The 15,320-nt window shown below is 38.8% G+C and overlaps 1 protein-coding gene across 1 annotated transcript in view; it reads left to right on the top strand.

Annotated features, from left to right (window-relative positions):
* LOC114313589 (E3 ubiquitin-protein ligase UPL6) overlaps positions 1-15,320 on the top strand; it is a 42,731-nt gene that overhangs the window by 18,190 nt on the left and 9,221 nt on the right. Inside the window, 12 exon segments of the mRNA XM_082877303.1 lie at positions 2,469-2,651; positions 2,885-3,067; positions 10,821-10,893; positions 11,000-11,160; positions 11,280-11,584; positions 11,733-11,829; positions 12,061-12,204; positions 12,376-12,459; positions 12,548-12,634; positions 13,605-13,745; positions 13,910-14,035; positions 14,212-14,310. Coding sequence (XP_082733429.1) covers positions 2,469-2,651; positions 2,885-3,067; positions 10,821-10,893; positions 11,000-11,160; positions 11,280-11,584; positions 11,733-11,829; positions 12,061-12,204; positions 12,376-12,459; positions 12,548-12,634; positions 13,605-13,745; positions 13,910-14,035; positions 14,212-14,310 — 1,683 coding nt within the window.

Genomic DNA, 15,320 nt, shown 5'->3' with positions numbered 1-15,320 from the left:
TGCGAAAACCTCTGAAAAGTTCTGCCGTGTCTGAGAGAGATTTCTGAGAGAGATTCTGTAACACTCTGTTGTCTGAGAGAATGGCTTCATCGTCTTCCCGCGGGCTGCTCACCCTCTTTCCCGACCTCAACGAGTCAACGAGAGAGAGAACTGGTGCGGTGGCACTGGAAACTCAACCAAGCGCCCCGGAGTTTACTCCGTTGAACTTTCCGATGCGGTCTGTGGAGCAAAGAATGGCAGTGCTGTCAGATGTGGAGGCCAATCAGTATACTCTGAAGGCATGTGTGGAAAGCATGACGGCGGTCACAAATTTGTCGAACCGGCTGCAGAGTAGGGCAAATGAGGTGCAGCATGTAAACTCCCAGCTGGCTCTGCTCCAACGCATGTATAAGGATGCGCGAGCAGAAATAAGCGTGCTAAGGGCAGAAAACAAGGAGCTGAAGCGGAAGGCCACCGTGATGTTCCGATTTGGAGGTCCGCCATACGCTGCAGTGGAGGAGCAGGGAGTAGTGATCATGCCCAGTGGAGTGGGAAATACGGAGGCAACACCGGCAAGAGCCGCCCAGGACGGAGGCAAGAAGAAGAGACCGGCGGAATAGGCGAAGAAGTGAGGTCGGTTGGCGGCCGTCTGCAGAAAAGAAAACAACTCTTTTGGTGTGGTGGTTTGGTTTGTTGTTGTTGTTGTTGTTGTTTTTTTTTTTTTTTTTTTTTTTTTTTTTTTTTTTTGTGTAAAATGGTGATCGGGGGTGATCCCTAAGATGAATAAAATATGGGTGTTGTGTAAATATGGAATTTTGGCAAGAGCACCAATGAAACGTGATAATAAAAAAGAAGTGATAATAAAACATAAAGGATAGGCGGTGGATGGTTTTTTTTTTTGATGATTTAATTTTTTTTTTTTTTTTTTGTTTTTTTTTTTTTGTAATAAAGAAATACAACTTGTATAGTGAAGAAATGGGAAACAGCTTTGATAGCAGAAGGTGGTTAAGAATAAAAATAAAAGAAAAATAAAATAATGGATAAAAATAGGTGTCGGTTGCTTTTCAAAAAAAAATAGAGTAAAATAAATATAAAACAAAGGAAAAGAAAGAAAAAGGATAAGTGAGAGAGTGGGTCACATGGGAGAGAGAAGGGGAGAGAGGGAAACTGTGTCCCGCATGTGAGTGAGAGAGAGTGAAAGAGAGATGAGAGGAATCTGTGGTCAATTGAAAAAAAACAGCCCCCTGTTTTGTTTGGTGGTTCTTCTCTTTCAACTAAAGAGAGAGCGGAAGAAGATTGTGAAGGTCCTCATCGGTGGTGACGGAGATGAGGGAGTCGAGGTCGTCGTTGGTTCAATTTGAGGTGAAACCCATTCATCAAGTTCTAAGAGTCCCCAGAGGCAACCGATCTTGCCGGGGAAGTCTCACCCAATGAGACAGATGCCAAAGATGATGCCCAAACCTCGAGTGAAACAAATCAACTGCTGCCTTGACATTCCTAGTGATTAATCCCCTTCTAATATTCCTTGAATCAAGAAAACCACAAAGTTCTAATGCACCGGGCATAATCTGGAGGCGATCGAGACCCTGGCGCTCGAAATCGGCGATAGTTTCGTAAGCAGTGTGTTGCTTATCGGGGCTCCAATTCTCAACGTGATGCAATATGTCGATTCCCGAAGGGCACTTGGATTTGATAGCTAAGTAATCTTGTTCGCCGAGGACGGCTCTGTACATTGCCTGGAAATCGATGGCTGGGACAGTTAGGGTTCCGTCCATGGCGAATACGACACCTCTCAGCCGGGACTTAGGGCTGAGGGAGGCGGTGACGGAGGATAGGGTGGTGGCCATGGAGGAAAATGACCTAATGGGGTTGTTGAAGAAGAAGAGAGCTCTGGAGATGGAGAAGGAGATGAACAGTCGCATTATATTGGATGGATGGACAGTGGAGAAGAGAAAAGAGCTAGTGTATGCATAGCAGGTTGAAGAAGGGAAATTTCAAGGTATGTGTAGAAAAATTCCAGCGGGCAGCGAAGGCAAGGTTGCCAACCGGCTGCCCGCCGGAAAAAAAAAAAAAGTATAGGCCTAAATCTTATTGCTCTGATACCATGTAAAAATAGATGTATTATTTATTGATTGTTTACAAGATTGATGGATATTGTGTTATGTATTACAACTCCTATATATAGAAGAGAAGGTGGTAGTAGGTGTAGTGTAGTGGAGGTGGTAGGTGAAGTGGGTGCTAGTGGAGATGGTAGGTGGAGGAGCAAATTGGTAAATTCTAACAATATCTTAATTGCGATAAGTCAGAAATGGTACGGCAGAATGCATTGGTTGATTAGGCCACTTTTTTGAAGTAATATTCTTGAATTAGCATAGCATTACATTTCAGTTCTAGATATTATATTTGTCAACCATTTACTAATATGTTCTTATAACTCCTAGTGATATGCATATGATGGACTGCTTTGTTGGTGTTTTTCAATTTTACAGGATGGCATAAATTTACAAGATTTTGTTGTAAAAGTATCTTCTCTGGAGAATGTCCTTGCCCTTATTATGTCTCATGTTGGTCAGAAGTCATGTGCTTGTCCTGATATTGACCCACGATGCAGTTTCTTGTCTCAAATTCTTACAATTCCTTCCTTGTGGAAGCTTTTTCCATACCTAAAAGAGGTACTTTGGTTTACAAAGCCCACGATTACAACATTATGCTTTTAGATTTTAGATTTCATCAGCATTTAAAGTATACTTGATAAAGGGGCAGAATCTTTGCCAAAGCCGAGTAGAAACTTTAAATATGATCACCTTTTCCTCTTGATTTTGTTGCCAACATTTTTTTTCCCCTTTCTTTATCAAAATGTGCCTTATTGTAGAAACTTTAAATGTTCTTTCATCTATTTATCTAGGTTTTTGCAAAGCGGGAGCTGAGTGATCATTATATTCCTCAGATGGCACTGTGTGTGCAAAATCATGCTAATGTTCTACCCAATGATATATCAACCGAATGCCCTGGTTATGCTTGCCTTCTTGGAAATTTGCTTGAAACAGCTGGGCTCGCTTTTTCTCAATCTGATTGCTCATTTGATATGGTAAGGAAGCCATGTTATTTTTAATGAAATGCTATTTATTTGCTTGCTCCTTACGTACACTCATTGGGTATGTATTAATAATGAGTAAGATGAAAAGGTTTGTGTGGTGAAGAAGTTTATGTTTTTCTCCTGATTTTCTAAGGCAACAGTTGTTTGTAACATACGTTCATGCTACATATAGCCAAATTATACTTTTGAGTCTTTTAGGTTTATAGTTAAATTTGTAGGGTAGTATTTTAATTTTTATAGAAGTGTAATTTGGTGGGAATTTCATATTATTAAAAAATACACTTTGGTTGAATTTTTATTTTGTTGTCTTCGTGGTAGAGCAAGATTCTTGTTTCGGAAATTATTTTAGGTGCAAGTTTATAATCTATTTTGTGTTCTACCTTATATAGGTATTAGAGTTGATTGGTTTGTTTAGGTTGGAATTACAGCTTATATGAAGGCTCATACTAGATTTAGAGGAGATAAACAAACTTTAGTCTAGTAATGTTAAAGAGCTTTTTAATACAGTGTTTCTTGTTTGCCTTTCTTGAACTCTCTTTCCATTCTTTATTTTTCTTATCTTTTCTTTTTATTAACTTTAGGAATCCTAGCACGGGTTACATCACTTCCATCTTTTCCCTATTAAAGAGAGTGGATTTGAGATCCATAATTTTTGAAGAAAATACATCTCATTCTTGGATTTGATTAAGTAGAATTATAAAATATCTATGTTTGGGTGAGTTGTGTAAGATTCCTGAAAGCTTTTCTGTATCTTATATATTCAATGTGTGAATGATTACAATCAGACCTTAGATTATATAGCCCTAAATTCTAAACCAAAAGGGAAAATACAATTATGCCTCTAATAGGACTCTAACACAACCATACCTCTAATAGGACTCTAATTTGTACAACCACAATCATGCCTAATTTGGAAAATAATAGAAAATACACAATATATTCTCACACCCCCGCTCAAACTCAAGGTGTTTTAGCAGAAAACACTGAGAGTTTGCTAAGAAGAAACTGAAACCGAGCGGTAGTGTGAGTCTTGGTGAAGAAGTCCGCAAGTTGCAAAGCCGAAGGGATGAAAGGAAGCGAGATAGAGGCAGACTGCAGATGTTGGCGAGCAAAGTGACAATCAATCTCAATATGTTTCGTCCGCTCATGAAAGACAGTATTGTGAGCAATCTGAACAGCATTGCGATTGTCACAATAGAGAGAGGTTGGAGAAGACTGAGGGACACCTAAATCAGACAAGAGACAACGAAGCCAAACAATCTCAGCAGTGGCATGAGCCATAGCACGATACTCAGCTTCGGCAGTAGAGCGAGCAACGACTGATTGTTTCTTGCTTTTCCAAGAGATTAAGGAATCTCCAAGAAACATACAGAAACCAGACGTAGACTTACGATCAGTAAAATCACCAGCTCAATCAGAGTCAGCATTGGCCACAAAGTCCAAAGAGGAAGTAGAGGACAACAATAAGCCCTGAAAGATAATACCTCTGAGATAGCGAAGAACGCAAACCAAAGTAGCCCAATGGGTAGAGCGAGGAGCAGAAAAAAATTGGCTAACCACATGTCCAGCATAAACAAGGTCAAGACGAGTGACAGTCAGATAAACTAAACAACCAACAAGCTCGCGATATAAAGTGGGATCATCCAGAGGGACACCATCAGTAGAGTTAAGCTTCACATTAAGCTCAATAGGTGCATCAGAAACCTTAGTATCAGTAAGACCAGCATGATGAATGACTTCATTAGCATACTTAGCCTGAGACAGAAAATAGCCCTTGGGAGAAGAAGCAACCTCAATACCAAGAAAATACCGTAATGGACCCAAATCCTTCATTTCAAAGGTGCAGAAGAGATGCTACTTGACCTCAGAGATAGCAGAGGAGTTCGAGCCAGTGATGATCATATCATCCACATAGAGCAAGAGAGCAACAAAACCAACCGAGGTATGTCGCAGAAATAAAGCAGAGTCAGAAGCAGAAGGATGAAACCCGAGCTCGGTAACAGCAATCTGAAATCGATCATACCAAGCACGAGGAGACTGTTTCAGACCATATAGAGCACGTCGAAAACGACAAACCTGTCCAGAGGGATGGTGAAGGCCAGAGAGAGGACGCATGTAAACTTCCTCAGTGAGATGGCCATTAAGAAAAGCATTCTTAACATCCATCTAATAAAGAGGCCAAGAACGAACAACAGCGACAGAGATCAAAGTACGGACAGTAGTCATTTTGGCAATAGGAGCAAATATCTCCTCATAATCAATACCATACTCCTGAGAGAAACCTTTGGCAACCAGACGAGCTTTGTAACGCTCAAGAGAGCCATTAGAATGAGTCTTGACTTTGTAAACCCATTTGTAACCAACCAGGTTCTTACCAGCAGGTAAAGGAACCAACTCCCAAGTACTAGTTTTCTGTAAAGCAGACAACTCATCCTCCATAGCTTGAACCCAATGAGGATCTTGACAGGCCTCCTTGTAAGACTGAGGTTCTACAACAGAGTGAATAGCAGACAAAAAAGTACTATAGGAAGCAGAAAAACAATTATTAGGCCAACTCAACCTGTTTGGAGGATGACGTGCTCGAGGAGGATATCGGTGTGCAGTAGGATCAGAGTCGTCAGAAGCAGGAGGATCAGCAGTACGGGTGGAGACAACTGGTAGAGGAGGAGCCTTACGACGAGAATAAACTAACAATGGAGGAGGAGAAGAAACTGAAGAAGGAGAAACAGCCAGAGGTGAAGCAGGAGGAGAAGATGAAACAAGCTCAAGAGGAACTGTGGAGATGTACTCATCAAACGGTACCTCAGAAGGAAATGGGTCAATGTGAACCAAATTCTCTTTGGAAACTGGAGCAGTGACAGGAGGAAGCTGAAAGTAAGGTAGACGTTCGAGAAAAGAAACATGACGAGAGACATAAAGACGACGGGAAACAGGGTCGTAACACTGATAACGTTTCTGAGTAGGACTATAACCCAAAAAGACACAGAGGACAGATCGGGCACTAAGTTTGGTCCTATCTTTGTGGGAAAGAAGAACAAAACAAGCAGACCCAAACACACGAAGGAGGGAATAGTTAGGAATTTGGGAGAACAAAGCCTCATAAGGAGACCGACCAGAAAGAAGGGGAGTAGGCATGCGGTTGAGAAAAAAAGCAGCAGTAAGAACTACTTCCCCCCAGAATGGAGCCGGAACTGAGACAGAGAGAAGAAGAGACCTAGCGATCTCAAGAAGATGACGGTGTTTACGCTCGGCTCGACCATTTTGGACAGGTGTATCTGTACAGAAAGTTTGGTGAATGGTACCCAAATTGGCCAAATACTCACAGAACTCATTTTTAAAATATTCCCCACTCAAGTCAGATCGTAACACTTTAATTGTAGACCCAAACTGAGTAGTAATCATAGACTGAAAGGTACGGTATATTTGATAGAAATCGGACTTATGAGTCATAAGATAAACCCAAGTGTAACGGGTGCAGTCATCAACAAATGACACATAGTATGCAGAACCCCCTTTGGTGAGAATAGGAGAAGGGCCCCAAACATCAGTATGAACTAAAGAAAACGGTGTATCAGATATAGAAATACTTTTACGAAAATGTAAGGTTGTCATTTTGGCAAGTTTACACCCCTGACATTCAGTAAGTTCACTAGGAGAAACTTTACCCAAAATACTTGATTGAGCTAAAGACCGTAAGCGGTCAGCAGACAAATGCCCTAATCAAGAATGCCATAAGTAGAAAGGACTAGACAGAGAATCTAACTGAAAAGAGGAAAAGGCAGTCAAAGAGGTTGCTATAGGCAGATGCAAGCTATCTACCACATAGAGGTCTCCAATTCTACAGCCGGTCCCAATCTGCTACTTAGACATTCGATCCTGTACAGAACAGATAGCAGAAGAAAAGATAACATCAAAACCAGCGGCATTAAGTTGACTGATAATAAACTGACAGATAATAAACTGACAGATAACTGAGGAACATAAAGGACAGATGGAATAGAGACAACAGACATAGCAGACGGTAGGACAGACCCAACGGATACAACAGACATACCAGATCCATTAGCCGCATTTACAGTAATAGGAAAGGGAGAATGAGTACAATTGTGAAGTAAGGAGAGATGGGGAGTCATATGATGAGAGGCAATAGAGTCAAAAAGCCAGACAGACGAAGAGATACCTGAAGAAGACCCAAGCAAACCTGAATGAAGAGATGAAACAATGGAAGCAGATGGAGATGGCTGGGAGGTAGACAATATATGCTGAAGTTGACTAATCTGAGCAGTCAAGGAAGCCAAGTCAAGATCAGGAGTCGGAGCAGATGCAATATATGCAGTGGGAGGAGCCCGGAAGTGGTTCTGAGATTGCTGAAAAAATGAGACAGGCTGACGTCCCTTCTTAGGACAGTGGTACTTCCAATGGCGCTTCTGATGACAGAAGGCACACTCATCAAAAGTCAGAGACATCGTAATAACTAGAAAATTGAGGAGTTGAAGTGTAATAAACACCATATTCAACAAAATAGCCAAAACAGGGGTCGAAGGGTAATACACAGAAATCTGATGGGGGTAAGGCCAATAAATCCAAAACCATAGTGTAATAATCAGAAGAGTGTTAGGTGTGAATGTAAAATATAAAAACTAACTTCTTTTTTTTTTTTTTTACCCCGACCCACAAATATTAACTAGAGTATTGAAGTTGAAAGAACCAATCTGAAGCCGAGAGAACCAAATCAGAGAAGAGAGAGAGAGAGAGAGATTGAAGCCGAAGTCAAGGAAGAGGGAGATTACGACGTGGTTGGTGGTGCTCGCTAGGGTTTTGTAGCGTCAATGGCTCCGACGCGTAAACGTGGAGTGAGAGGAGCGAAGGGGAAGAGTGAGTTGCGTCTCGGTGATCTGGTTCTCGCCATGGTCAAGGGAACTTCGATCGATCAAAGGAGAAGATTTGAGAACCAGATTTGATAAAGGGAGAAGATGACCCACAACTCACACAGAGACTGAAGAGGAAGACAATTTCTAGGGTTCTGGTGGTGGCTTTGATACCATGTAAGATTCCTGAAAGCTTTTCTATATCTTGTATATTCAATGTGTGAATGATTACAATCAGACCTTAGATTATATAGCCCTAAATCCTAAACCAAAAGGGAGAATACAATTATGCCTCTAATAGGACTCTTAACACAACCATACCTCTAATAGGACTCTAATTTGTACAACCACAATCATGCCTAATTTGGAAAATAATAGAAAATACACAATATATTCTCACAAGTTGATGGCTCTAGTGACAAGTCATGATTTGGGGGAGGCTAAGGGAATGCCTGAACCAAAATATATTATTGGTATGGATGAAGAATAGGTGGTCAGCTTTTGCTTATCATGATGGTGATGGTTTTAGGGTTGAGGATATTAGTGGCTCTATTATCTTGAATGGTTATATAGGGTGAAGTTGGGATGCATTTGGAGAACATGGGGCAATTTTCAGCCTGTATTTTTTTTTTGATCAGCAAAGAAAAATCTTTATTGATGCAGAAAACATACATTACATATGAGATACCATCAATAAAGATGAATAGGAAAAAAGAAAAAAGGGAACAAAGCATAATGTTGGTGAGAAACCAACACTAGCTTAAGCCAACACTTGTTGCCACCCAAAGACCAGCTCTACAAAAGCTTATAACCTACAGATTCAGACTTTAAATCCTCCACACTTACCACACTAACCTACAATCTTGCTTCCAACTCTTGATACTTTAAGCCAAAAAATCATTTCTACCTTTCTTCACAGGCCTACCCCTCTTTGCTGATTCTCTCTTTATCCTGCAGCTCTAGCTCAAAAATCTTGTTCAGAACAACATCTTCTTTCCCATTGAAATTGATTCCAAGAGATTTAGTTTTAAGCCTGTATAGGTGGCGGAGATGGAGGTGGTCAGAGTCATGCCCTCAATTGCAGTGATCTATCTAGATGGTGGGATTCAATTGGTCCTTGCAAGACCTGGACAAGAGGTCCCACAAAGAGGAAAATAAATGAAAACAAAATTACAAATCACATATAGCTCTCCAATCTCTTGAAATAAAAAATAGAGGAATTCTCTTAAAGTGGGATGTCATTGAAGCCAAAAGAAGGACAAATAATAAATCTCATCCCATAATCCTCTTTCATCTTCAAACTTTTCTTAAATAATTCTACTTTTTTCTAACCAAATAACCCAAAGCACTGCACAAACGAACTGGTTTTTCTTATTAGAGTTGAAACTTCTATAATCAATGATGAGCAACTGAACACATGAAACTGGAATTACTCATTCAATTTCTGCCAGTTGAAACAATCCATCTCATAATGCCATAGCCACCACAGGGACAATATGGAATATTCTGATTGGGTAAGAAAAAAATTGAGAAATTTCAACTCTTTTTTGGGGATGTCATGTAAAGGATTTGAAGCAGAAATCCTTTATTTAATGCACACTAAGAAACATGGACACAAAACAAACACGCTGACACAACAAATTTCAAGAAATGCAAGACAAGACACAACACATGGGTGATACACACAAAATATGTAGTTTTATATTTATTATATGTTATAGACATGAATATATCATTCAAAGATAATTAAAAAAATGCAACATAACACTAATTGTATCCTAAGTTGTTGCGTTCAAATTTATAATTAGTTTCATGTGTCTAAGCATAGACACGTGTGTCCCCTAAGTGTTCGAAGAGTTTCAAATTGTTAAAAAGTTTAAAAAATAATAGGACACCTTTGGATTGATTGTCTAACATATGTCGAGAAGTGTCTGGCAAGTTTTGGTGCCTGATACTAACACAACACGGACACTCCACTTTTTTAGAAGTGTTAGTGCTTTTTAGGCTGAAGGTTACTGAGAGAATATGGCTATTGCGAGGTTGTAGGGAAGGGAGGGGAAGAGCTGATTCTTTTTTGTCAAAAAGGGAGACGGAGATTAAAAAGTGTTGTTCTCCCTTGCTTATGAGGGCCAAAGGCAAGGCAAGGCGAAACAATCAATAACGAGGGGGGAGGGCGTTGTTGCTAAAATCATTATGAAATTGAGGAAAGTCGTAAAGTCAATGATGCAAGCTTTGAGGGGGATGTGGTGTGTTTGCAAGAAACCAAAATTAATAGTATAAATAATAGTGATATTGTTAGAAGCTTGTGGAGCTCCCGTTTTGTTAGTTGGGAGGATGTGGCAGCTAGAGGAATAGGAGAGATGTATTTTATGGGCATTTTTTTGAGTCTTGCCTTTTTGTTTGTGGATGATAGTTTTTCTTGAATTTTGACAGGGCTGTACCATAGGAAGTGGTTGTGGGGGGAATTGTTGATAGCTAAAAGGAGATGGACTATGCTGGGTGTGTTAGAGGGGATTTTAATGTTATTCCAATTCTAGTTGAAAGGCATGATTGTAATCATATATCATCTTCCATGAGGGAATTTTTCGGGTTTTATAGAAGCTAATGAGTTGATGGGCTACCTTTAATTGGATTGAGGTATGTGTGGTGTAACAACAGCAGTGATATCTTTTGACTGGGAAGAGAAGTTTCCTAATGTGTCCCAGGTTGCTACCGAAGTCTTGTTTCAGATCATAGTTGATAGATTCTCTTGTCATGAATGTAATAATCTCCTCATGTATAATCTACTTAAAGTAGCTTACCCTGCTGTGCTTTGAGTTTTTAGATGCTACTATCTAATAAAGTTTTATTCTTCCCCTTTCTCTTTTATTGAGCAGGCTATAGACTTTGCAGCTGTTGCAACATTTTTGTTGGAGGCGCTTCCTCCGATGCAATCATCAAAGAAAGAAAGTATGTCTTGGACAGAATATACTCGAGTTTTTCCCTTTTTCTCCCCGTTTGGTGCATTTTTTAGGGGATTTCTTTGTGTATTATAGAACCTTACTAAACTATGCAGTTTTTCCTAATTGTTCATTGAATTGTATATTTATGTGACTAAATTCCAAAGTGGACGAGGATGAAATGATTGTTGGATATGAAGTAATGGAGAGGGGTCTGAACAGGGATTTGGAAAAACAGATTTCGAATGCAATAGATCCACGGTTTCTTCTACAATTGGTGCGTAATCCTGACATATCACAATTAGTAGTTGCTGAAGTGACTATTTTTTATTGTCAACGTATTTCATGCCTCTTAACCATGGAGTGACATGTATGTATTTTATGCCTCTTGAGTAGACAAATGTTCTGTTCGGAGAGATTTCACTTGTCAATGGTTCATATAAAGAAGGGCCTCACAGTAAAGAGGTATTAGCTGTTGGTGCTGCTTGTGCTTTCTTGCACGTGACTTTCAACATTTTACCCCTTGAGCATGTTATGACTGTACTAGCATATAGAACAGAGCTTGTTCCTGTACTATGGAACTTCATGAAGCGATGCCATGACAATCAGAAGTGGTCATCCTTGTCTGGACAACTAGCATACCTGCCGGGAGATGCACCTGGCTGGCTATTGCCTTTGTCAGTTTTCTGCCCTGTGTATAAGTAAGAATGCTACTTGTTCTATGTTCAGTTTTGTTTGTAATTTTCAAAAGTTGTCTGAATTAATTAGATGGATATGTGGTTGTCTGAGGTATTGAAGCTATGATAAAAGTTGAGGGGACTAATGTGACCCCCTAATTTGATGGATCAGGCACATGCTTATGATAGTTGATAATGAGGAGTTCTATGAGCAGGAGAAGCCATTGTCATTAAAAGATATCAAATGTTTGATTGTTATCTTAAGACAGGTAATTTTATGTGGTTGTAGAATCTTCAAATCAGCTTACGCAGAAAAATTACACTTGGCGGTATTTCATGTTCCTGCAATAGAAGTTTTCACATGAGTGTATATCATGCCAGGGTGGAGAAGTAATATGGATATCCTGTAGGCAAATTGTAGACTATTTGTACTTTTAACGGTGTAAGATGGAATTGCAATTGGCATAATTTTTAATATTTGTAATTGGTCATTTCTGTAGGCTTTATGGCAACTCCTATGGGTGAATCCTGTTGCTCCATCTAACTTAGTTCATTCATCTGCTGAGGTCTTTACTCTTAAGAGGCACCCTTTAGAATTTGTTCAGCATAGGGTTAGCATTGTAGCTTCCGAGCTCCTGTCACAGGTATATATGATCTCATCTTGTTAATTGTCGGTTTTCTTTTCAGAGACAGTCAGCATTGATTAGTTAACAAAATTGAAATCTTTTGGACGCAATTGGCTTTATTCAAGCACTTGGGAGGTAATGAACTTAATTATTGTTCTCCTAATTTGTTGTGTAAAACTATTTTTGCAGTTGCAAGATTGGAATAACAGACGGCAGTTTACAACTCCTAGTGATTTCCACGCTGATGGTGTCAATGAGCACTTTATTTCTCAGGTAAATAGTTCATCAATAGTGTCTTCAGATCTTTTGAACTGAAGTGCTTTAGCACCGGCTGTTCCAATATCATATTGACTTTCTGCAGGCTATGATAGAAAATACTAGAGCTTGTGAAATACTGAAACATGCTCCATTCTTGGTGCCATCTACAAGCAGAGTTAAAATATTTACTGTGAGTTGCTAACTCGTTTCAAGCTTGTTTTTAATATTAATTCCTGCTTGTCTTAAATATTTTTAAATAGGGATAATTACATGGACACCCCCTCAACTTAGTATGGAAATCACATAACACCTCTAAGCGTAGTATTCACAACTGGTCTCCCCTTCAAGTTAATCAGTTTACCACTGTTAACAGAAAATACAAAATTACAACTTTATCCTCACTTGAATCAAAATATATAAGCATAGTGTTTCATTTCTTCTTTCCTTCATTCTCTGTCTCTTGTTCTCTCCTCCTACTGGAGGACAATGGCACCACCATATCACCTCCACTCCATCAGTCCATTGCACCTCGTTCTCATGATACCTTGCTTTGTGATATGGTCGATTTGGCATAATTACATGAGTGTAGATCACATATGGGTGTATATATGTATACTGAGATACACCTATGTATATATAGAGAGAGAGAGAGAGATGCAAGGAGTGGTGGCACTGGTAGTGACAAACAGGGAAGGAGGTGTGCTTAAGTGGATGAAAGTTTAAATTTAATACAGTAAGGATACATTGTTATGAACTAAAGAAAGATTGCAGAGAGACAAAGGATATACTGTTCCTAGAAAAAAAGGATAGAAGAAATATTGGTCCAAGACTTTTGAATGGGCGCATAATTGTCATTATCTAACTTATATAACTGCATGTGATGGTCATGTGACTATTTTTTTGGTTAATTTTACTAGCGGCATACTTTTGGGGGTACCGCTGGATAAAATAGTTTTTGGTTGAGTTAAAAATGGGTCATAGTTGAGGGGGTGTTCATATAATTAAATAGATAAGATAGGTTCTTGTTGTCATCAATAATGATGTTCAAATATTTGTTCTATCCACTTTTGTTTATGGAAGGCCTTTCAAAGTTACCATTCGATTTCTTTTTGACTCATTTGTTTATTTTGTTCTCTATTATTTTGAAAATCATCTACCAGTCGCAGTTGGCAGAAGCAAGGCAAAGACATGGGTCTCATGCTGTTTTTACGAGAAACCTATTCAGAATACGACGGGATCATATTATGGAAGATGCTTTTAGCCAGCTGAGTGCATTATCTGAAGAGGATCTTCGAGGACCGGTAGTGTCTCAACTCGTTTGTTTGTATTGAGATTTCTTATTTGCAACTGTGAAAGATCTGCCCTGTCCTCAGATAAAACAGACACATACATTAATTTCCTAGAGAAAGATTAGATTTTTGTTTTCTTTATCAACATCTAGTGATTTTCTGATCTATGCATCCAGATTCGTGTCACCTTTGTGAATGAATTTGGAGTTGAGGAGGCTGGTATTGATGGTGGGGGAATTTTCAAAGATTTCATGGAGAACATTACTCGGACAGCTTTTGACGTGCAGTATGGGTTATTTAAGGTTGTAATTTGTATAGTTGTTACTGAGAATTATGCATATCTGAATAGTTCTAAAACTTGTGATGCCTATCTGAAGATATCATGACCATGTACTTCGATTATATGTCTACCAGCTTTCAGTGCTGTATTATTTTGTTGTCTTGTATTTTATTTAATAGTCTTCGCCTGATAATCCAGGAAACGGTGGATCACCTACTCTACCCCAATCCTGGATCAGGAATGATACATGAAGACCATCTCCAGTTTTTTCATTTTCTTGGAACTGTTCTCGCGAAGGTGGAGTTTTGTGCCTTGTATCTGTCATATACTCAGCGTGTAATTTCATAAAAATTGACGAACTGCATACACATTCACTGCATTATGCATGAAGCAAGCAGATAACATGATTGACAATAATTTCATGGTGGCAGCTGAAGGTGACCATGTCCTTGCTATCATTATAAAATTTTGGAAAAAAGTTTTTACAGGATATCATGTTCCTTTAGTCCAGTCATAATTCTTATAGCATACTACATGAACATCCCTTTATAGCTTCTTGCTTGTATTTTGCCCAAAAAAGTATGATGTTGAAGGATAAATAAATGAAAAGTCATTATTAAAAAAAAAAAAAATCTTTTTTTGACCCTATGTAGGCAGAACGACACCGCAGAATTTTTTGACCTAGCACCAAATGATTGGGTTAACGTTTTGAGGAACTGAGTTGAGTTCTAGGATACTCATGTTTAGTACTATTGTGTAGTTCTCAATAAGTGATCTACTTGGAATGGATTGCAAAAATCAATTCCCACCCCCAGTTTAAATGCGGTGTATGTATCTGCATCCACTCAATTATCAATTTTCTTTTATTAATATCGGCTTCAATGATTTACTGCTCCAGATGCAGCTTTTAATTTAGCCATGGATAACTTTTGTCCTTTCTGTACTAGTTCTTATTTAGTACTCCAACCATCATTACATGTAAAGATCTTTTATGGATCAGCACAAAATTTTCTCCCAGTAATTATCAATACATTCTGATTCAACCATTTTTTAGTTTATTGTTTTACTCATCGTATTATTTTATGTTTTCCTACTGATCACTTTACAGATTTAGTTGTCCTTTTTCCCCTATCTTACTATTTCCTTACTAGCTTTGTTCCTCATGTTTCTTCTTCTTTTTTGTTTTGTTTTGTTTTGTTTTTTTGTTTTTTTTTTTCCGCTTTGAATTTTTGTTCAATTAGTTTACTTAGCAATTCTATTGTTAAAATGGTAGTTGAATTGTTTTCTGTGCTATCTATTTTTTTGCC

This window comes from Camellia sinensis, chromosome 7, assembly GCF_055761805.1.
Source record: "Camellia sinensis isolate YWXY chromosome 7, ASM5576180v1, whole genome shotgun sequence".
NCBI lineage: Eukaryota > Viridiplantae > Streptophyta > Magnoliopsida > Ericales > Theaceae > Camellia > Camellia sinensis.
The sequence above is the reverse complement of the archived record's forward strand: the minus strand, read 5'-3'. Positions and strand labels throughout refer to the sequence as shown.